Source organism: Peromyscus maniculatus, chromosome 6 (genome assembly GCF_049852395.1).
Source record: "Peromyscus maniculatus bairdii isolate BWxNUB_F1_BW_parent chromosome 6, HU_Pman_BW_mat_3.1, whole genome shotgun sequence".
NCBI classification, from domain to species: Eukaryota; Metazoa; Chordata; class Mammalia; order Rodentia; family Cricetidae; genus Peromyscus; species Peromyscus maniculatus.
Window position 1 is genome coordinate 77,129,447 of NC_134857.1, and position 23,540 is coordinate 77,152,986.

General features: G+C 49.8%; 1 protein-coding gene across 1 annotated transcript; it reads left to right on the forward strand.

Moving 5' to 3' along the window:
- Window positions 1-842: 842 nt before the first annotated feature.
- Acp6 (acid phosphatase 6, lysophosphatidic) lies at window positions 843-20,054 on the forward strand. The gene is made up of 10 exons (XM_006982600.3): window positions 843-1,438; window positions 8,690-8,818; window positions 8,924-9,054; window positions 9,357-9,433; window positions 12,598-12,685; window positions 13,088-13,220; window positions 15,317-15,417; window positions 17,569-17,664; window positions 19,086-19,251; window positions 19,848-20,054. Exons 1-10 carry the CDS (start codon window positions 1,241-1,243, stop codon window positions 19,983-19,985), a joined length of 1,257 nt encoding a protein of 418 aa, XP_006982662.1. The 5' UTR covers window positions 843-1,240; the 3' UTR covers window positions 19,986-20,054.
- Window positions 20,055-23,540: the final 3,486 nt, after the last annotated feature.

Below are 23,540 nucleotides of genomic sequence, written 5' to 3' on the forward strand. Positions count from 1 at the left end.
ATGCTGAAACAATTCTGTGAGGAGCCCACAGCCAGGCCATGCATGCTCTAAGGTGTGCTTTGTTCTTTCTTTGCTTTTCTTTCTATTAGTAACAGACTTCAAGGCGATTTCTTACTGATTTGCTTTGAAATTCACTTCTGAGTTGAAGCCAAGAGTATGAAGTCAAGACTACTGTGCCCGAGTTAACAGATTAAGAGAATGCCTCAGGATACTGACAGCAGGATACTGAGCCATACTGTGCCACCATTCCTCCCTACCTCCCCTGACTTTTCGGTGGCTCTATCCCAAAGCAACCTTCCTCCCTCCCTACCAGTCTCCGGCTCTAATGCTTTGCGCATGCTCGGAGAGTACTCTACCGCTGAACTACATCCCTAGCTCAATTTTCTTAAACAAAATGGAAAAAGGTAGCTTCACAAATAGTAAGCACTCAGCTGATAGATGTCTCAGGTCTCGGCTTTAGCAATCTTACTTTGATGACTTCAGGGAATTCTCCCATATTCAAACTACTCTCCGCCTTCCCACCCCCAAATCCTAACCCTGCTTCCCCTCACCCTCATTTCCTCCCTGCTCACCCCTGGCAAACCAGCAAGGGGGGGGGGAAACTAGCCGCATTCCCATTGATTACTTGGGGCCCCTTGGCTGCCTTAGCCTGAAGATTGGCGGAGTCCGGGGTAGGGGGCGCGGGGTGGGGCGGGACCTGGAGCACCGCTGGCGGCCCGCCGAACTGCCCTCCCTGGGGCTTCGGCCGCTCGCAGCATTGTGGGAGTTGTAGTTCTTATAGGTCTGAGTTTCCAGAGCGGATGAAGTCTCTGGACTCACTTTCCCGTGCTCCTGTGCCGCGGACTTCGATGGGGCAGGTCCTTGGGAGGGCAAGAATTTGCATGGGAGCTTAAGTTATAAAATGTGGACCCGAGTCCCGCGCGTCCGTGGAACTCTTGCTGTTGCCATCTCCCCTCCACCTGCTTTGAAGTGCAAGTTTCAGGTCTTCGCTGCTGCCCTGGCTGAGCCTGCAGCGGGAGCGGCCGGCGTCGGCTGGGCTTAAACTAACCAGGCAGTCTTTCTGCTCCCTCCGCTTTCTCTCCACCAGGCTCCCGCCCCTCGGGCCTGAGTGTCGCCGGGTCGCCCCGCTAGAGTCGCTTGTTCTGAGGGCTGGATGTACGTGCCCTCCAGTCCCTGCGAACTTCAGGGAAGCTGCTGAGCCCCGGCGCCTGCCGAACCCTCGGCTTCCAGAGCCTCCAGCATGCGCGTGTGGGCCCCCGTGGGCGTCCTGGCCTCGTTGGCTTACTGCTTCCACCAGCGGCGGGTGGCCCTGGCCGAGCATGCGGCTCCTGGTGGCCAGCGTCCGGTGGACCGCAGCCTACTGGAGCTGAAAATGGTGCAGGTTGTGTTTCGACACGGGGCGCGGAGTCCGCTCAAGCCGCTCCCGCTGGAGGAGCAGGTGAGAGGTGGTCCACCTAGGTGCTGGTGGGGACACACCTTAGGGTTCGCCCTGGCGCAGAGGGACTCTCAGGCTGTGGCCTGGACCCCTCATCCCCCCTCCGCCAGTGTATAAGCCTTCCTGGCTAGGGCAGCTCCCCCAAACTTTCAGTTTCTAGGTGTAGTGTAACTTTTTAAAGCTGTATAGGAATCGCCCAGGGCATCTTGTTTAAATGCAGATTCTAGTTCAGTGTACGTGGAGTTGGGTTGCATTTAGCAGTGCTGTGTTTTGGTGAACTTGAGTTCAAGGAGGCAGTGGACTTTGTAAGTAAGTACCTGTTTCGCTGGATGTTAGTTGCAGAGACCTTTGTACCAGGAGCCACCATAAGTGCTATCAGAGTGCAGGACAGGCCGGTGCCTTTGGGACCAGATCTTAATACAGATTTTCTCAGGGCTTGCTGGAGACCATTTGGTATCTCACGAAGTCTTACTGTTGATGAGGACTGTATCTTGGGGTTCCTTACGGTTTAGGTTTAGAAATCTGGAAGCCAATAAAAAAAAAAAAAAATTGGCTGGTCTTGTGGCTCTAAGTCAGGATACTTGGGATTAAGGCACAAGCAAATTAGCTTTTTGTTTTAAAAATGATTGCCTGTCAGGTGAAAAAAAGAACAGGGCACCAGAAGTTCCCAAGGCTCCAAGTGTTGAATTTACCTGTGGACTGTGTGTTTGTGCAGTTGGATATATTCTTCATGATCATATATGCCTCCTGAAATGCTTATGAATTTTATCTTCATACCGTGCAACTAAGATCCGGTCTTTTAAGAGGGTCACATAGGAAAACATGGGGCCTCCGGGGGACTTCTCACATAGAAACATTTTAACAGGCACTTGATTACCAGGTCTCTAGTGAGCCTCTTTTCTGGCTCTACTGTTTTCTGGCTGGTACTGCAATCTTCTCTGTGCTTCTTTGATCCCCACCCCCTCCCATGTAGGGTCTTTTAGTTTTCTTATTTGCCCACATATGACTCATCTCTTTGTACCCCTATTCTTCTCTGTGTCTTCTTATTACAGAGTGTTAGAAAGATATATTGATGTTTTAGACAGAGTTATCAGTGACAGCAGAGAATTAAGTTTGTCTGTCTAGATCTGGCCCCAGTGTATACAAACAGTGCAAGTACCTATTTATATCAGCCTGCGCTGGTGGATTCTAGTAGAGAAGTGACATCACTGACATGCTGGACAAGATGTTACCATTCTCTGTTGAGGGAACTGGGAGAAACAATCCCAACCAAATCACTGGAAAGATCCATTACATTACTCCAGCCTCATTTTGAATTGTAAAAAAAAAAAAAAAAAAAAAAAAAAAAAAAAAGATTGAAATCCTTTCAGGGATGTGTGGTCTGTGTGTGTGTGTGTGTACTGTTGGGTCCAGAGTCACTCAATAATGGGGGACAGACCACCCAAGTCTTTTAAACCAGAAGCAAACTTTATTCCAGAAAAATATCAAAGAAAGAAAAGAAAAGAACCTTGGAGCACAAAAGCTTATCAGCTTGCTGAGACCACAGCCAGAGTTTGGGATTCTGAAGCGTGGCGAAGGGGGTGGGCTTCAAGCCCCCTTTTTATAGCAAAAGTAAGCATCAGGCATGGAGTCCATGCTGGGAGTCATGTAGAAACATCAGGCATGGGGTGCATGTTAGGAGTCACATAGAAATATCTATTAACAGTTAACTTTGGTCCAGGCAGTTATTGGCTATAAGGGACAAGGGGGTTAAAAGTTAACCCCTGGCTGTAGACAGAGGAGCTGGCTGTAAGCAGACAGCCACTGTTAGCATTTAACCTTTAGAGATGATGACTGTCGGCTTTTAATTTTTTAGGTTTACAATTTTATATTTCTATATTCCTGGACCCTTCGTGTACAGTGAGTGATTACACATTTATGGTGGAGATTCTGAGAATCCTGGCTTCGTTATCTTTTCTTCCTTCCTTCCTTCCTTTTTTTTTTTTTCCCTTGGTTTTTCGAGACAGGGTTTCTCTGTGTAGCCTTAGCTGTCCTGGAACTCGCTCTGTAGACTAGGCTGGCCTTGAACTCACAGATCCACCTGCCTCTGCCTCCCGAGTGCTGGGATTAAAGGTGTGTGTTTATATAGTTACAAAATGTGAAGAATGTAATTCCACGGCCTTGCTTTGCAGTCTGAGAAGAACTATTGCTTTAACTTCCCACTGCATACACTGCAGACTGTAGGCTGATACTTTAATTTTTTAAAAAATATTTGGGAGAGGGTGTGTATGTATGTGTGTGTGCCTGAGAAGCCAGAAGAAGGCATTTGGCCGGACAGCGGTGGCGCATGCCTTTAATCCCAGCATTCAGGAGGCAGAGCCAGGCAAATCTCTGTGAGTTTGAGGCCAGCCTGGTCTACAGAGTGAGTTCCAGGACAGGCACCAAAGCTACACAGAGAAACCCTGTCTCGAAAAAAAAACAAACAAACAAAAAAGAAAGCATCAGATCTCCTGAACTGGAGTTATAGGTGGTTATGAGCCACAGGATGCGGCTGCTGAGAACAGACTGCAGCCCTCAAAGCAAGCACTCTTGGCTGCTGGGTTGTCTCTACAGCCCTAGGTAGCAGCTTTAAACATGTCTGGTTTTCTTAGATAAGGTTCTGTGCTTAAAAACCCAGGGTGGAACCAACTCTGGGTGTGAGTAAATGTCATCAGCCTCCTACGACTTGATTCTGGGTCTCTTCTCTCAAGTTTTTTTTTCAATACCCACGGTTATTGATATTTCTAGCCCTTTTATTCTGCTATTATTGCCAGAACAGACTATGTGGCAACAATTTTAAAACTTAAATTACCTTTGCCACATTTTCTGATTTCGGACTAGTTTATAGATAAACATGTCATCATTTCGGCTTTCCCACAGACCCTTACAAAGTGGCATTGTGTAAAAGGAGATGTTTTACAGAATTGTTTTCCTATGGTTTGGATAACAGTTGTTCTATCCTGCCAAAAGGTTGTGTTTTGGAAATAAAGTTATAGAACTTGGTGAACATATTTCTGACCTTGAAATTCACTTTTAAGCAAAAACCTCTTGACTCTGCTTTCAACTTTTCCCTGGCTTCTTCCAGACAGTGACAAAGTGACCCCCGATAGGGAGCTGTATCAACGTTTATAATGTGAAGGTCAGCCTCCCCCAGTTCCTTGTTAAGTTCTTGTTTGTCTTTCAGTGTAGATGAGCTGGGAAGCATTTGTGTTGTTAATTCCTGCCTAAAGCTCAGCTGCGAGATGTATTTATGAAAGATGTACCAGTTCATTCACTCCTCTGGGTTGATGATCCTAAACCCTGGCAGGATAGTGAATTCTGCTGGGGTAGTACACACACATGCACGCACGCACGCACGCACACACGCACACACGCGCGCGCGCGCGCGCGCGCGCGCGCGCACACACACACACACACACACAAAGTATGCATGCCGGGGTCTTCCTGCAGATCAGCTTTAATTGGTGCAAGGTATCCAGGCATTGCAAAAACATCACTTCTTTAGAAGTGCTTTAGAATTATCTGGGCTCCATAGCACTGAGAAGTGGAGACCCTCCACCCCATAAAAATCCAGATGTGATTTGCCCAGAATGAGGCTCGGGCATCAGCAACTTAAAAATTCCTTGTGGTGCCTCAAATACAACCAAGGTTTAAATTGCTTTTTTTCCTAAAAATCTTTACCTGGAAGGTTTTGGTGTGTTTTTATGTACTTTTTTCTTTTACCTGGGCTGTGCCCTACCCATCCCACTGTGGAATTGCCTTCCTGGGGTATGCTGTGGTGTTGAGGGAGAAACAGTCCCCCAGAACTCACTGCTGTGACTATTGGAAAGATGTCCGTTACATCCCGCTGTCCTCTTTCCGAGGCCCGGTGGAGGCATTTGCCTGTTAGCGTCAGGGGTGGTGTAGCGTCAGGGGTGGTGTACCTCTCCTGTGCCGGTGTCCTTGAACTTGTCTAGCAGCGGTGGTCAAACCGCCAGACAGTTTAGGCAGCTCTCCCGCCGTGAACATTCAGCTCTGCCCTGTGCGGCTTTTAGTAGCCTTACTGCTGCGTTCACTGTTGCCCACGCGTTCACTGTTGCCCCCGCGTTCACTCTCGCCCTTGTGTTCACTCTCGCCCTTGCGTTCACTCTCACCCTTGCGTTCACTCTCGCCCTTGTGTTCACTCTCGCCCTTGTGTTCACTCTCGCCCTTGTGTTCATTTTTGTCCTGTGGTCACTCTTGCCGCGTTCAATCCCCCCCCCCCCCCCCCCGACGTTCACTCTCGCCCCCGCGTTCACTCTTGCCCCCGCGTTCTCTCGCCCCCATGTTCCCTCTTGCCCCTGCGTTCACTGTTGCCCCCGCGTTCACACTCGCCCCAGCGTTCACTCTCGGCCCCCGCGTTCACTCTCGCCCCCGAGTTCACTCTTGCCCCCCCCCCCCCCCCCGCATTCACTCTCGCCCCCCGCATTCACTCTCGCCCCTGCCCCCGCGTTCACGCTCGCCCCCACACTTGCTTGTTAACATCTTTCCTACTTACTTTGAATTCGTTAAATTATATTTTAGGTTCTGCTGTGATCTAATTTTTTCTTAAGATTTTTTTCTTTTAGTTTATGTGTATGTGTGTGTTTGCCTTCATGTGTGTCTGTGCACCACAGAGTGCCTTCCTGTGTGTCTGTGCACCACAGAGTGCCTGGTGCACAGACCATAGAGGCCAGAGAGCGTTAAATTCCCTGGAACTGGAGTTATAGAAGGAGGTGTAGGCCTCCATGTAGATGCTGGGAATTGAATCCTTGACTTCTGGAAGATCAGTCAGTGCTCCTAACCACTGAACCATCTCTCCAGCCCCCTAATTTTCTCTTCAAAGATGATGTGTATATATGACGTAAAATTATCAAGTTAGTCTCTCTTCCGCCCCCCTCCTCTGAAATGGGCTCTCGCTCTGAAGCCTGGATCGGCCTGGAACTCACTATTGTAGCTCAGGTTGGCCTTGGACTCAGAGCAGTGTCCTGAGTCCTCCTTTCACTATGCCTGATTTCAGTTTGTCGTTACCTCTCAGAAACCAAACAGCAGAAATAAGGATAAGTGTGGGGTGGGCAGTGTGTATGAATGGATATGGCGTCCATGCATGAAAATCTGAATCACATGCTTAGACTCAGTATGACCTGGACATCAGGAATTGTTCCTGGGAAATGCCAAAGGACCTCTGTTGGTGAATGTGCTCAGAGGTTACCTGGTGAGTCCGAGTGGCCCTGTGGACCTAGGCGTCAGGTTCTGTGCTTGACACTGGACTTAACCAGAAGGGAGGCTTAGCCTCAGCTCTAAAAGAATTTACATATGGTGAAGGAGAGAGATGAAACATCCAGATCTGACTCATGGGAATGTGCTGAGAGTCCCCGGAACACCAAGAAGGTAGCTAACCCTAACCTGACCCCAAATGATTACAGTTTCTCCTGCTGCTCAGCTCTGTCTTAGTTTTTGTCTGGGTGTATCTGCACCCGCCCACAGTAGCCACACAAGCCCCAAACCAAAGCCGTATTCCTCCTGCTTACCTCCCGCCCCGCCCCCAATGGAGCTTGTGTTTGCCCACTTCCTCTATTGGATTGCCTTAGATGGAGTCTTGTAGGTCTCGCTGACATGTTGGAACCTGCTCTTGTATGTCAGTTGTGATTGTGACATACACTGTTGGCATTCATACTACTCTGTGGAGCCACGCTCCTTGCTCACCGCTGGTGGTGTGCCGAGAGGCTGGGGCATTGCAATTTTCAGCTGGAAAAACTGCAATTTTCCCTTTTCTATACCATTCTGAGATTCACCTCCTACGAGTTCAGGTGTTTGCTTCTCTGCATACTCTGCAAATAGCCTTCCTTTTGAAACGTCTCCTGACTCTGCAGTCAGAAGAGCTGCGTCGGCCTTTGACAGTGCTTGGCATCTTGGAGGACAGACAGACCGACTTCTGCAGTGTCAATGTTATCTTTTCTGTGCATGGCTGGCTGCCTCTCAGCTGAAAACCCAGGAAAGGCCAGGTCAGGTTACCTGACGTTTGCTGTCTTCCGTGGGATCTGGGAGATCATCAGAACTGTTCATAGCATCCTGGCTAGAAAACCAGTGGATGACTCAGTCTGTTCTCTGGAAGCCATCTACAGAACAGGACAGACCAGTAAAGGAACTTGCCTGTTAAAGAGCCAGTGAAACTGCTGTGTAAGCCTAGGGTCATGACCACAGCTTCTTGATTATATGCTGTGGACGAGAGTTTGCTTCAAGGACTGGGACAGAAGCGAGTCAGAGGTTTGAGTGTTAGAGTGTGTAGTTGTGTTCACATTGAGAGAATTAGTAGGTTGGGAAGAGGAGCCAGTGTATGAACTCGAGCATCGGTTCTCAGCCTGGGGGTCCACCGACCCCTTCACAGGAGTCACCTAAGACCATTGGAAAACACAGATATTTACATTATGATTCCTAACAGTAGCAACATTACAGTTAGGAAGTAGCAACGAAAAAATAACTTTGTGGTTGGGGGTCCGCGCAGCATGAGGAACCGTATTAAAGGGTCGCAGCATTAGGAAGCTTGAGGACCACTGCCCTAGAAGAACATCACATCTGACTCCTCAGGAGTAAGCATCTCTTGGTTCGGTTGAGGTGTGAGACCTGTGATGCTTTGAAAATCATCCAGTTGAGGCAGGAGCCAGATTATGAGGACTGAAGGAAGACGAGGAGGAACCAGAGGTGTCCGGAGATGGCCGCCACTACTTTCAAAAGCTAGAGAAGAGAATGGGAAATAGGCAATAATAACATTGGGTATTAAGCAGAGTCCTAGGTGTGGGTGTGGGGCATGGAAACTACACATCAATTCCTCAGAAATTATTACTGACATGGTAGTCACTGAGATCAAGTTTCATTCATTCATTCACTTACCCACTCATTCATTCACTCACTTAGTAGCTACATTCCAAGCAGCCTGGCTCCTTCTCCGTTTTAGTCACATGCGCTCGGTGTGGCAGCAGCACTGTTACTGTGAGTCTTCGGGTGTCACAGATGGGGCTTGAGCTGAGGACACCAGGGGTGATAAATGTGGCCCTTTCTTCCTTTAGTTAGAGGTAGAGTCCAAGTTTCTTTCCTTCCTTTCCAAGGGGAGGTTGCAGGCTTAATGTCAAATGACTCCAGTCGTGTGTCCCAGAGGTCACGGGGTCTTAGGGCTGTGAGTTTTAAGAACTGTTATTTAACCATATGTCTCTCTCTCTCTCTCTTTTATGGCCACAACAGGTGGAGTGGAGCCCCAAGCTTTTAGAGATCCCACCTCAAACTCGGTTTGATTACAGGGTCACCAATCTGGCTGGTGGCCCAAAGCCTCATTCTCCTTACGACTCTGAATACCACAAGACCACCTTGAAGGTAAGTGACAGTGAAGCCCACTGCAGAGCTCCAGGGAGGCTTCTGGGGCCGAGCTGAGCCGTCCAGTGTCCAACCTCCCTTCTCTTTCTCTATGCTCCGCTTCAGGGTGGCATGTTTGCCGGGCAGCTGACCAAGGTGGGCATGCAGCAGATGTTTGCCCTGGGAGAGAGACTGAGGAAGAATTACGTGGAAGACATTCCTTTCCTTTCTCCTGTCTTCAATCCCCAAGAGGTCTTGTGAGTCACAGGCAAGGGGTTGCTCATTTAAGGTCTCGAGCATGCGTAAACTTTCCTGACCCCCACTCTCATGCTGAGTGGTTTAGGGGACAGATTGCCACAGTGCAGTTACCCTTACGTCCTAAGCTGCTGTGAACAGGTGAAGGTCACGGCCACGGGCCTTCAGGTCCCTGGGGGCGGTCTGTAGAGAGGAAAGGCTTCCTTCCAATGGTGTCCCGTATGCGGTTCCTGCCTGCTCTCTTCCCAGCTGATCTGCGTTCCCTTATGAGCATCTCCGCCTCTGCATGTTCCTTTCCCCCCAGTGTCCGCTCCACCAACATGTTTCGGAATCTGGAATCTACTCGGTGCTTGCTGGCTGGGCTTTTCCAACATCAGAAAGGTTTGTGTTTGGGTCTGAAGGTCTCCGCTGTGCCAGAGGAGCTCTTCCTTCTCATGCCCCACGCCCTTTCTCGGCCTCCATGCCTTTTCTCACAGTCTCTCCTGCACGCGTGACTTCTAGTTGCTCGTACGGCCGGGGGTCCCTCACCATCCATCCTTTGGTTGCCCTTGCCACCCTGACCTCCACTGGGAGCAGGAACTGGGTGGTACCTCCGCCTCCTGACTCCTCGCGCTTCCACACGAGCTGTAGAGGTAACCCCGTCCAGTCTTGGGAGCAGCAGTGAGGCACCCTGAGAAGGGGCCAGGGGCACACACACTCAGCTGGGACTAAAGACGATGTCGTTGCTCTGATCTTGGTGACAACCCTCGGCCCAGCCATGGTTGCGTCAGCCGCGTTCCACTGAGCCTTTCTTAGTTGAGAAAGTCGTTGAGTTTGAGTCTTACCGTATTGAATCGGTGAAGATTACAGTCATCGATTCCAAAGCTCTTCACCCTCGAGGGCTGCATGTCTTCCTCCTTCCTGGGTCCCATGTGAGGCCTGTGTTAGCCACGGTCACACTGCTGTGGCCAAACACCGGACGGAGACAACTCAAGGGAAGAGAGGTTTATTCTGGCTCACGATTTCAGAGCGAGGGGACGCCGCCATGGACAGGAAGCGGGGCTGGTAGATGCAGGGCGGCAGGTACATCCTGCAGAGGCTCCTCGGGGTCTCCATCTCTGGCTGCCCGGGTGTGAGGTGGTGAGTGTTCACATTGTGACAGGCCAGGACGCATGCCGAGCCAAGGGCAGGTGTAGCCTGCAGGGGCCTGACTCCATTAACCTAACCCACAACCAGGCTCCCTCTGTCAACGCTCCACGCGTTCCCACACTTCACCTCCTCTCTAGGGAACAAGTGTTCAAAACAGGAGCCTGTGATTCAAACCACAGTTACAGAGGCAAACCCCAGCCGGGCCTTTGGCCACCAAATGAGGCTACGTCTTTGTCATTGGTAATTGATTCAAATCCACATGTCATCACTCTTCCGAATTCCAGATAAAATCATGACCTAACTGGTATGCTCGAACAGGTATTAGGATACTCATTGCAGCTACAATAGCAAAAATTGTTTTGTTGCTTCTAGAAGTAGCTTAAGTGGAAATAAAGTTTGCATCAAACTTTGAAGGGCAGTAGGACCATCAGGCAGGAGGAGGTTGGCCTTACCCCACAGCTGGTTTGGGGCTGCTCATAACGTGCCTCAGGCTGGCTGGCTGCCTCACACACTGTGTGTCTAGCAAATGAAGCAAACAGGGCAGGCTGCCCCTTTGTGGGAGCCCTCGGGCTTGGACAGGGTCCACAAGGTCTGACCTTCTGAAAGTTCCTCCCTTGCTCACCTCCAAAAAGGCAAATGGCCCTTCCCGGGAGGCAGGTTGCAGACTGAGGATGCCCCAGGTTCTAGCAGGGAGGGCCACAGCGGCTTCGGGTGGTGGCTCCCTGAATTAGTGGAAGCCTGGGGTAGGCCTTCCCTCAGAGAAAATCTGTGCCTTTCTTAGTACCAAGAACTGCAGAAGCTGCTGCCACTCACGGAATAGGGCAGCTGCAGAATGGCTTTGGAGTGGACGGCTGCAGAGCGCCCGAGTTGGCTTGGTGTGAAGCTGGAGGGCAGCAGGCTGTAGGGACGCTGGAGGTTGTCCACCTGTCGTCACTTGTCAGCCATCACAACGTTGACTGTAGATAGTGTCTTCTCAGATATGCCTTATTGGCCACCAGCTGTAGTCCGGTGTCCTCCCGTCAGGAGCAGACGACAGACGGACATGGGTTTGTAGTGTTACGTTAGAGGTTTCCATCATGGTTGTTGTCAGCACACAAAGCGCTGTTCTGAGGACTCTGCATCTATTGTGGGGCAGACACCATCGGCTCCTTTTACAGATAGGAGAAGTAATGCAGAGCGAGGCTGAGGAGCTTGCCCAGGAGCCCAGATCTGGAGAGGATGTAGGTGGGATTCAACTGGCCTGGCTTTAAAATCCACATCCGTCACCTTCGCCAGCTGCTTCTCTGAGGATCTGCACATCTGGGACATCTAGGCAGGGTCTTTGATAGTTTTGTCTGGTCTCTGTTTTTCAGTTTACTTATGTGTGTTTCTGTTTGGTGCACGTGTGCCATGATACATGTGTGGAGACCAGAGGATAACTTATAGAACTCCTTTCTCCTTCCATGCTGTGGGCCCTCGGAGGACTGAACTCGGGTTGTCAGGGTTGGTGACAAGTGCCTTTAACCACTGAGCATTCTCACAAATGGTGGGGGGGGGGTGCGCGCGCGTGTGTGTGTGTGTGTGTGTGTGTGTGTGTGTGTGTGTGTGTGTGTGTGTGACAGAGTGACAGAGTGACAGAGTCTCAGGTAGCCCAGGCTGGCCTCGAACTCAATATGTAGTGGAGGCTGTCTTGAATAGCTGGTCCTTCTGCCTTTATTCCCCTTTTCTAGGGTGACAATTTTGCATCACCATGCCCAACCTTAATCTGTTCCTTTCCGAACATATCCTACAGGACCCCAGAATTCTTCAGAGGGGCCCCAGGAACTACAAGAAATAAGGATGATGGACCATGTACATGGGCTTTGCTTTGGTGCCCCCACCTTGTGGACACTAACACATTTCTTTATTATGTTATATAGTACTGAGTGGGGGTGGGGGTGGAGGGGTGTTCTGTTGCTTTGAAAATCAGAGTCTCTCTGCCTTAATCCACTATGGGTTCTGAGCTGAGCAGGAAATAGCCTTGTGGTAGTCACTATATTGGCCTACGGAAGTGAATTTTGGGCAACAACAAACTAGTTCAATTCTGATGAGGTGAGTCAGTCATTCTGTATTAGAATGCCCACATGCTTGTCCTGGTTGTGCCCGGGGCAGGGAATCTTTGGGATGAGTCAGGGAAGCGCCAGTCTGATCCAGGTCTGTGCCTGTTCTGGTCTGTGGCCCCAGGGGCAGGTGTATGCTAGACAGAACAAAGCTGCTACTTCATCCAGTGCTTGGAGGAAAACTAGGAGCAGACCCAGGGCAGGAACTGCCCATGAGAATGACCTTGGGATCTGCCGCTCAGGTCAGCTCCGTAGACAAGGAGAGACACAGAAGGCAGAAGTGGGGTCCTGGAAGAGTGATCTGAGGCCCTACCACCTGTGTTTCCTTCCTCCTTCCAGGACCTGTCATCATCCAAACCGATGAGGCGAGCTCTGAAGTCCTGTATCCCAACTACCAGAACTGCTGGAGCCTGAGAGAGAAGACCAGGTAACAGGCTTTTCTAGTTCTTGCTGGCGTCTGCCAGTGCTCGGGCATTTCTAGGGTGCACTAAGACTGTATTCCAGAGCAGAAAGAATGGGGTTTCTACACAGATCTGAGTTATGCAATTAGTTTTGGTAAGATAGGTAGAAACATCAGAAGAATAGGATTTGGAAAATTTAGCCTTTTATTCTAGCCCTAATTCTTGCTAACTTACATTTATTTACAAGTCATTTAACTTCTTAGATCCTTAATTTGCTCATCTGTAAAATTGGAATAATATTGCTAACCACACCAGTTGTTGTAAGGATTACATGGGATCGTAAATGCTGAACAAAATACATTTTGTAAATTACTGATCACTGCTGATCACTGTACAGTAGTAATACAAGAGCTTGTGGTTTTTGGCAGAGGCCGGAAGAAAGCTGCCATTTTGCAGCCAGGGATCTCTGAGGATTTGGAAAAGGTGAAGGCAGGTGTGGGCATCAACAGTAGTGACGAAGTGGACTTCTTCGTTCTCCTGGACAATGTGGCTGCTGAGCAGGTGGGATAACTGTTTCCCCTGGGTCCTGAGTTTTTGGAGCCATGGGAATGAGCTGGCTCCTAACTTAGAGCTAGCTGGAAGCCCTCTGGTCTGAGGCTGTGCAATAGGATTTGCAAATGGGATGGATGTGGGGATCAAAGGGCCCCGAGGAACCAAGGAGGGATAGGAACACTCAGATGACTCCTCACTCAGGACCCAGACAGCCAATTCTAGATCAGTTTCTCAAAGTCTGTTTTCCACATCACCTGACCTGTATGTGTTTGGGAGAGTGGAGACTGGGTAGGGTTATGGTTATGAGAAAAGAATATGTTAACGAATATACATACCATTTTTTTCTGTGTATATATTCACCTGTGTGTGGAAACCAGAGGACAACCTCAGATGTCCTTCTGCATCCACCTTGGTTCTTGAGACAGTCTCTCACTGATCTGGAGCTTACCAAGGATGTTAGACTGTCTTCCCAGGCAACTCCAGGGATCCACCTGTCTCTGTACCCTAGGACTGGAATTGTAAGCTTGTACCGCTACAGCCAGTTCGGGGGATCAAACTCAGGTCCTCAAGCGTGCATGGCAACCACCTTACCAAGCGATCTGCCGTCCCAGCCCAAGCTTTGCCTTCTCTGAGACCCTGTCTAGCTCTGCGGTGTCTAAGAACTGCCTCCACTCTTTCTCTCTGAGTGCTGGCCTTACAGGTGTGCCCTGGCCATGCTCTACGAGTCAGTTTTACATTTAGCATTTCTTGGGGTCCAAAATCTTTGGGATTCCTCTTTATTCTGTCACTTTTTAGGGAGCCTGTATGAGTGTCAGCATATTTTAAAAATCTGAGCTAGGTGTGGTCCACATTCCTATAATCCCAGTATTTAAGATGCTGAGGCAGGAGGATCAAAAGTTGGAAGCTAGCCTGGCTACATAGTGAAATCCTGCCTAGTGTGTGTGTGTGTGTGTGTTGTGTGTGTGTGTGTTGTGTGTGTGTGTGTGTGTGTGTGTGTGTGTGTGTGTGTGTGTGTTAATTTATTTATGTGTAAGTCTGGGGCCGGGGCTGGTGACATGGCTCACTGGGTAGAGACGCTCACCTCCAAGCCAGACAACCTGCCTTTGACTCCCAGAAACCACAGAACTGATGCTCACAAGCTGTCTCCAGGTTCTCATGTGCTCAGTGTGGCACCCCGTCACTCACACACACTTACACGCGCACATACACAATCAGTCAATATCGGCCAGTGTAAAATTTTGAGATGTCTGTAAAGTAATCTGGTTAATCCACTAGTCTGTTTTCCTCAAATTGATTTAGCCGTAGAATCTTTTTATGTACTAAAAATATATTGTCCATATTACATTTTATGAATGCATATAACATTTTATGTAATATGTACATTTATTAAAATGCATTGAAATAGCTATTCCATCCCGTGCAATAATAGCATCACACAGTGGGAACCCTTCTGTGGATCGAAAGCCTGGATGCCCGAAGGCAGTGCCGGTCTGTTCCCTTCTCTACATCGATGGCGATGCCCCGGAGGCATCCCTCTGCCTGTGCTTATGTGTAGTAAATTTAAGGTTATATGGCAGTGGTTCATAAAAAGTATTCATATGGCATCCAGTTTCTAAAATCATTTTAGGGAAAATAAAAAATCAAATGAAAATTTTGAATTCCTTGATTTATATCTTGTTCCTTTTAAAAGTTAAAAATTATTGGCTTTTTAAAACTTGGAGCATATGGCAGCCATCATGATGTATGAAGCGGTCTTTATAATACCGTGCCTATACCGGGCTGGAGAGGTGGCCCAGTGGTTAAGAGCCCTGGCTGCTTTTCCAGAGGACTTGGGTTCGATTCCCAATGATAACCCACAGCTGTCTGTAACTCCAGTTCCGGGCCATCTGCACCCTCACACAGACATAGAGGCAGGCAAAACACCAATACACATAAAATAAAAATAAATAAATCTTAAAAACAACTGTATGCCCATAGATCTCGACTAATACGAAGTTTTAGCGGGCCTTGGGGACCTCGGCTCCCAGGAAGAAACTCGGAAGCTGACTGGTGGCCTTAGGAGGCAGGCAGTGTTCTCCTGTAACACTGCCGGGGGATCTTTACAGGTGCACAGCCTCCTGAGCTGCCCGGCGCTGAAGAGGTTTGCCCAGATGATTGAACAGAGGGCTGTGGAAACAGCCTTGTACACGCTGCAGCAGGAAGACAGGTGAGAGGCGAGGGACAGGGGAGGGCTGTCCTTAAGTCACACACGGGCAGTGGTGGCCTGGGTGTCATCAGGCCACCTCACATGTGAAAAGCCCCTCCCTGCTAGCCTACCCTCAGTCCTCTGCTCTTACTTCTGAGCTGCGGCTGGTGACCTGGACCTCCACCGAGTCTCCCGCTCTTCCTTCTGCTTCACTTTGCAAAAGGTTGAGTGGAGGAGGAGGTCATTGTGCTGCACTCACTCGGTTGACCGCAGCTCGGTTAACAAACAGTCCCCCGTTCCCACCTGGGTGGGAGGCATCCCTTATTCTTTGCTGCCTTCGTAGGTAAAGGAGCTAGACAGAATCCACAAAGTCCTGTTCGATCCGATCCTTAGCACTGCTCCGGAGGGAGGACAGGGCAGAGAGAGCTGGCTACTTTTCCTGGGCTCATTTGGCAGGAGGCAGAGCTAGGACTTGGTCCCAGATCCTCTGACCCATTTGCTGTGTCTTGTTGGTACTTGGATTCTGTTCCGGAATGCCCTCTGCTTTGCTTTTTTTTTTTTGGCTGAGAGCGTTGGGTTTGCAGTAAGGATAGGTGACTTGGACTTGGCAGCGGTTAAGACAGAGGGAAGGGTAAATCTGGGGCTGTGCTGGGGGAGGGGAGCGGTTAACATTCCAAGAATCTGCGGGGTCTGTTGCATGAAAAAAGAGCCCCTGGTCACATTGGCTTGGAGTCAGCCTGCCCCCGTCTGTGCAGTAGCCTTGGGCATCCAGAAGTTCTCCAGCCAAGCTGCTCAGCTGCCCCTCCCGGGCACGCAGCAGCTTCCAAGTGTTGTTCATGAAGTGGTCCCAGCAGACCTAATCCACCACGCCCGCCCTCCCTCCTGCCAGTCCACACCTAAACACACTGGGTGGATACCTCAGGGTCCGTGGGCCATGCCTGCTCTATTGCAACTTCATCTGTGCGCATCATGAAGCCGCCGTGGGGAATATGCACACACAAATGGGCATGGGCACATGCCAGTAAAACTTGATGAGAACGGGCAGGCAGCTTGTAATTTGGCTGCGCCACGGCCTGCTTCCTTCAGACCCATCGTTCTTTCCATTTATATCCGTTTCATAAAGCTGACGTTTTCTTCAAGGATAAATGGTAACAATGTTGCCATGCAGTCTGGCTTGTCTGGCCCTGTACCTGGCAGGTGCATGCCACATGCAGTATTGTTTGCCTCCCCCATGGATTCCTACCATCCCTTCAGTCACAGAGGTTGCAGTTTCTAAACTAGATCTCCACCGATCATGTCGGCCGCCTCCTCTTTTGTGCGGTTGAGTGCTGGGACTCCTAAGAGTGGTAGGTTTAACTTTTAGTTTTTAGAGCGCCTTCCTCCCCGCTCCAATAAAAAGTGTGAGGCACACTCACACACCAGTCTTTTGTCACTTGCCAGCCTCTCTTTGCTTTGCTTGTGAGAGGACAGGTGTTGCGGCACAGTTACCTGCGGTCACCGGATGACCCAGAGAGAAAGTGGTGGGGGCAGAGCTCCCAACTCCCAGAGTTAAAGGAGAGTCTTTCCTGTGATTCAGCTCCAGAAGGTAGAGCGCATGCAGGGACAGTTAGCAGGTGTCCTTCCAGGGGTCTTCCCGGATTTCTGAGTCTGGTTACCTCTGCTCTTCCCGGCTCTGCTTTTATTCCTCCGTGCATACTTCCTTTTGTTTTTTTACATTTATTTGTCCTGTGTGTGCACATGCATGGGTATGACATGCACACATGTGGAAGTCAGAGGACACCTTGGGAGCAAGTCACTCCTTCCACTACATAGCTTCCCCATTTCTAATGAGGCTGGGAAGTGCGTGCCTCCACCCCCCTGGGCCCTGTCCCAGCCCAGGGCCTCATCCTTCACAACTTCCAGCTCCCTGAGTGTCTCCAGCTCAGCAGCGTTCGTGGCAGCTGTGCGTCCTGATGTGTTTATTGTTGGAAGTCTCTTTTTCACAGCGCACCCCCTAAGTTGATGCGAAGCTATTTCTCCCCCACCCTTGCTGTGCCCCCCCCCACCTTACTTACCTTCTTCTTCTCTGCGTCGTCGTCTGGCTGTGCTCCCGAGATCCTCAGAGGCAGAACTGATGCCTGTCCTGGGTGCCGAGTGCCTGCTGGGTGCTTGAACGTTACTCACATCTCGCAGGGAAGGCATCCAGATGGCCGTGGGCCCATTCCTACACCTCCTGGAGGGAAACCTGCTCAAAGCTGCGGACCCCACGACCCCATCCAGCAAGACCAGGTACCCGGCACAGTGACTGCTTATGCCAGGGAGGGCCGAGGGGGCCTCTGGCTGCAGGGAGGGACCCCAGGGTATGGGTCAAGAACCAGGCTGTCAGTGGCCGCAAGGAAATGCTTCCCAGGCCATGTGTCCCCAGGCAGGTGACAACGTTTTTACTTTTCCAGCTCTAGCTTCCCACGCCTGTTCTTACTTTAATGTCTCAAAGTTACTTTCCTTTTCTAAAAACTAACTGGATACATTAATATCATACTGGCTAACTGGATACATTAATATCACACTGGTTAGTTTGATACATTAATATCACACTGATTTGCTATCTTAGTAGTCCAAACCAATGCTGACTTAGTTCGAATCCTTTATTCGGTGTACAGAAGATGTGATCAGTGTACATTTTAAAATATTGAAAATGGCTCATGGGCCTCCATCCCCACTTTGCCAGAGCCTGGGACCCCAGGTCGGGACCCCAGATTTGGAATGGCATGTGTCCCGGGCACTTGGCGAGCAGACGGTGGTCTGCCAACAGTGCTGTAACCTGGAGACGTGTCCCAGGGCCCTCTCTGTCCGCCTGAGGCAGAAGCTAGATGCCCCTTGATGCTGAGGTACTGCTTGGGCATGAAGACAGGGGTGGGGTGGGGGGGACAGGGCTAAAAGCCCACAGTGAGTGTGAGAGGGGCGGGGAGCCGAGTTCCTAGGGGTGAAACAGGCCTGGAAGTTGGGGCAGGATTGCTAGGTGCCGTGTCACCATGTCCCTCGCCGCCCTTCACCGCCCTGCGGTGGCACTGCGTCCGCCGTGCCTTCCGCTGCCTTGCCGCTCTGCGCCTGGTGTCTGAGGGAGGGTCTGGTGCCAGTCTCCCAGGCGGAGAGCCGGTGAAGTCCTTGGCCATCCTGAAGAGGGACGTGCTGCCGTCACGCAGATACCATAAAACGGCTTATTGTATTACTGACTAAAACTGCTTGGGAAAGGTGTTGAAGACCAATCAGCTTACAGCCTTTGGAAGTTAATTAAAATGCCCACATCTGCAGGGAGCAGGGGTTGCCCTAATATACGCATGTAGCCAAGAGTAGGTAGGGCGTCAGCCATGGGTGGCAGGACCCAGAGGCAGAACAGAGGTTCGGACCGAGCCACAGAAGGAGATCTGTTTCTCCTTTGAAACTCCCAGCGGGGAGGGGAGAAGGGGAGGGGGGGGAGGAAGCGAGGAGAGTTACTCCAGGGGTCTTTCTCCATGAGACGTGGGTGGGCGTAGGTCCTCACCATCTGCTTCTGAGGCGTTTTAAACCAGCTCAGCCGGCTGCTAGCGGCCCCCCGTTTCTGAGGCAGCTGCTGTTTTTCCACTCAGAGGAGACAGGTAGCGTTCTGGCCTCCTGACCCCGGAAGCAAGCCGTTGTGGAGAACCATTTGGAGAACCATTTTCTTCTTGCAGGAAGCTGTACCTGTATGCAACCCACGATGTAACCCTCATGCCTATCCTAATGGCCTTGGGGATTTTTGACCACAAATGGCCTCCGTTTGCTGCTGACCTGACCATGGAACTCTACCAGCATCAAGAATCTAAGGAGTGGTTTGTGCAGCTCTCTTACCACGGGGAGGTAAGAGCTCCGAGGTGGGGATGGTGGTGGCTGAGCACCCTATCCCCTCACACCGGGTTTAGTGTCGGGTGTCTCTTCTCGGGCCCAGCGGCGTCCCGAGTGGTAGCCGCAGCTGTCTGAATCCCATAGAGCCTAGGGCAGTAGTCAGCCTGTGGTAGCAAGGTACAGCATGGCCACATCTCAGTCCTGTTACAGATTCCTTCCAGGAACAGGGCTGCTCGCCAGCCTTCCCGAGTGTGTTTGCCAGGCACACTGTGAGGCCCAGGTTTGGAAGCCACTGAGGTGTCTTTATTGCCAGCATCTTGGTGTCTTGGGCGACCCATGGCTGCTGATGTCCAGGAGAGAGGCTGAGCACTCTCCGGGGAAGGGACTGTGAGCTCTTCCAGCTCAGGACCAGAATTCAGCGAGGCTTTCCCAGTCTATCCAGCAGTCAGCACGCAGGGCTTTTTATTCTGGGAACTGTTGGGGGTAGTGGTGTCTTCCTGGCTGTTGCATGTGTGCTCATGTATACTGCTTGAATGAGGCTGCTGGGCTCAGCTGAAGAGAACAGAAGGATGAGTCCTCTGCAGACCTGCTGAGTTCTGTTTCTTCCACAGGAGCAAGTGCCAAGAGGCTGCCCCGACAAGCTCTGTCCACTGGACAAGTTCCTGAGCACCATGTCACTTTATGCTGTGAGCCCAGAGAAATACCGCACGCTCTGCTCCCCAGCACGAACAATGGAACTCGGAGAGTGACTCATTTACACAGACAGGTTGATTTTTAAATAAAGTGCCTTTATATAAAAGAGTGTCATGTTGAGATCAGAGGAGCTTGCTCTACTTTGTCACATGATTTCTTATTTTTGTGTCTGAATGTTTTGCCTGTATGTAAGTCTGGTACCATTTGCATGCCTGGTGCCCCATGGAAGCCAGAAGGTGTTGGATCTCCTGGAACTAGAGTTAGAGATGGTGGCGAACTGCCATATGGGTGGTGGGAACCAAACCCTGATCTTCTAGAAGAATAACCAGTGCTCGTAACTACTGAGCCATCTCTCCACCCTCATGACATGATTTCTAAGGTCAGAGCGTTGGCGTGAGCCTGGGGAATTGTGTTGCTTTGGGACTTCAAGATTTTTTTTTTTTTTGGTCAACTTTCCTTGGGCTCTATTCATGGTTATCAAAAAGGTGGCAATCGATGGCTTATAGTGCAGTGGGGTTTTTTGTGTTTGTTTGTTTGTTTGTTTGTTTGTTTGTTTGTTTTAGGATTTATTCATTTATATATACAGCAGTCTGTCTGCAGGCCAGCAGAGGGCACCAGATCTCATTACAGGTGGTTGTGAGCCACCATGTGGTTGCTGGGAATTGAACTCAGGACCTCTGGAAAAGCAGCCAGTGCTCTTAACCTCTGAGCCACCTCTCCAACCTTAGTGCATATGTTTCTTAAGCTATGACAATGTATTATGTGGGTGTTCTGAACATAGAAACAAACCTGCTCCTCCTGGTAGGGGCTCACAGACAAGCCAAGAAGCCTTCTGGGAAATTCTGTCTTGGTCTAAGTAGACATGGGATAGTCGAGTCAAGTTCAGCATTCATCAGTAAATACAGTACAGAACGTAAATAGACGTAAGGACAGAAATCAGGCAGTCATCTCAATAGATACTGAAAGCCTTCTGGCGAAGTCTGTCGTTCCTTATGATTAAGGCCCTGAAGAAACTGGGAATAGAAGAAACACCTCGGCATAGTAAAGGCTGCATACAACAGACCTATAGCTAACCTATAGTAAATGAGGAGAAGCTGGAGTCAGAAGTAAGGCAAATGTGTCCACTCTGTTTACCCAACATGTTGCTTGAAGCCTCAGCTAGAGCCAAAAGGCACACAAACAGGAAAGGAAGAAGCCAGATTATCCAAATGCAGACGACATGGTCCTGTACTTAGAAAACATAAAGACTCACCAGAAAAACACTTAGCAAAGTAGGATAGAAAGCCAACATCCAGACATCTGCAGCCTTTTTAATATAACAATAACAGGAAATCAGAAAAATAGTCTTAATCACAATAGCCTCAAAAATAAAAATCATTTAGAAAACTAAAGAGATGAAAGACCTTGTCCCGGCTAGATTTTATTGTCACCTTGGCAGAACTAAGTACCTGGGAAGGGGGAGTCTTGATGGAGGGACCGCCCAGGTCAGATGGGTCTGTTACAGGATGGTGGGGCATTGTCTTGCTTGCTGATGATGTGAGAGGGCCCAGACTACTGTGGGTAGTGCCCCCCTGAAGACAGAGGGTCCTGGTTATGTAAGAAAGCTGCTTGGGCGGTAACATGGAGCAAGCCAGAAAGAAGCATCCTCCGTGGTTTCTGCCCGTGTCTCCACCTTCGCAACCCTCGGTGATGGACTCTGACCTACAAGTATAAGATGAAACATACCCTTTCCTCCCCGAGTTGCTTGGTCTTGGTCTATCACAGCAACAGAAAGCTAACTAGAACAGGCCTCTACCATGAAAACCTTAAAACACTAAGAAACCAAAGACAGTAGATGGACGGGCTTCTCCTGTTCACAGATCCACAGTATCAATACTGTGGAAATGGACACACTCTCAAAAGCAGTCCCCAGAGTTACTGCAAACCCCACAGAATTCCAGTGACAGTCTTCACAGAAACAGAAAAGACAACCCCAAAGTTGACACAGAAGCTCCCAAATAGCCAAGGCAGTACTAAGCAAAAAACAGTACTGAGGGTACCATGATACCCCAAGTCACACTCCAGAGCCATGGTATGAAAACCAGCATGGTACTGGTACAAAACCATACAGAAAACAGTGGGATGGAATGGAAGACCCAGACAAACCTATGTGGCTACAGGCACCCAGTTTTTGGCAAGGGTGTCAGAAACCCTGCAGAAAAGACACATTTCAGAAAATTAGTGCTGGAAACACTGGATGTTCATAGGTAGAAGAATGAAGCTAGATCCCTATCTGTCACCTTGTACAAAATCAATTCAAAATGGAGAAATGGCTTTGGAGGCCTGAAGCTCAGACTCTGTTAGTGGGAGAAAAATATGAATGCAGAGGCACCAGGGAGGATTTCCTGAAAAGGATTCTGTAGCTCAAGAAGAAGTTGAAAGTGGCAAAGGGGGTTGCATGACATCAAAAGCCCTCCACACAGCAGAGGAGGCAATGAGAGACAGTCAACAAAATGGAGAAAATCACTGCCAGTCTGACAGGGCACTAACACCTAGTCTATATAAAGAACCCCAGAGAAATTAAATACCTCCCAACACACACCTAACAAACCTCTGTGCTGGTTTGAATGAGAATGGTCCCCATAGGCTCATGTTTGGATATTTGGTCCCCAGGTTGGTGGAACTCTTTGGGAAGGATTAGGAGGTGTGGCCTTGTTGGAGGAGGTGTGTCACTGGGGATGGGCTTTGATGTTTCAAAAGACTCCTGCCATTTCCAGTCGTGCTTCTGTCTGTCTGTTGCTGCGCGCGCGCGCGCGCGCGCGCGCGCGCACACGCACACACACACACACACACACACACACACGCAGTTTAAGATATGAGCTCTCACCGGGTGGTGGTGGTGGTGGTGGCGGCAGTGGCACACGCCTTTAATCCCAGCACTCGGGAGGCAGAGGCAGGCAGACCTTTGTGAGTTCGAGGCCAGCCTGGTCTACAGAGCGAGATCCAGGAAAGGCGCAAAGCTACACAGAGAAACCTTGTCTCGAAAAACAAAACAAAACAACAACAACAAAAAAGATGTGAGCTCTCAGCTATGTCTATGGATTTACCTTTGCTCCACCATCATGGACTCTAGCCCTCTGAAGTCATAAACCCAGATGAAGCACTTTCTTTTCTATGTTGCCTTGGACACGGTCTTTTATTGCGGCAGTAGAAAAGTAACTACGAACAGTTCAGTCGGTGAGTGGGCATGCCTTGACAGTGAAGTAGAAGTGCCTTGAAGTCTATGAAAAAGAAGGTTCAACAACCATAACCCTCGTAAGACAGTGAAAAACCGCATCGAGATTTCGTCTCAGTCCAGTCAGGAAAGCTATAACTAAGTCAACCAACAACAAATGCCCGTAAGGATGTGGGGAAAGGAAGCCATATACACTGCTGTTGGGAACAGAAACTAGTCCAGCCTGTGTGGAAATCCCAAAGATGTTCCTCTACAAACTAGGACTGGATCTGCCATCCAATGCAGCTCTACCGTGAGGTGTATTCCTGAAGCATCCCACAGAGGCGCCTGGACATCCATGTTTTCTGTGTACTGTTCTCATTGGCTAAGATATGGAACCAGACTAAATCCATCAATG

Excerpts from the sequence above, each read along its gene's own strand:
- Acp6 (XM_006982600.3), top strand. The coding sequence starts at position 1,241 with ATGCGCGTGTGGGCCCCCGTGGGCGTCCTGGCCTCGTTGGCTTACTGC. Across the intron at positions 12,686-13,087 it reads AGCCTGAGAGAGAAGACCAG|AGGCCGGAAGAAAGCTGCCA; the intron begins GTAACAGGCTTT and ends GGTTTTTGGCAG. Across the intron at positions 15,418-17,568 it reads ACGCTGCAGCAGGAAGACAG|GGAAGGCATCCAGATGGCCG; the intron begins GTGAGAGGCGAG and ends CACATCTCGCAG.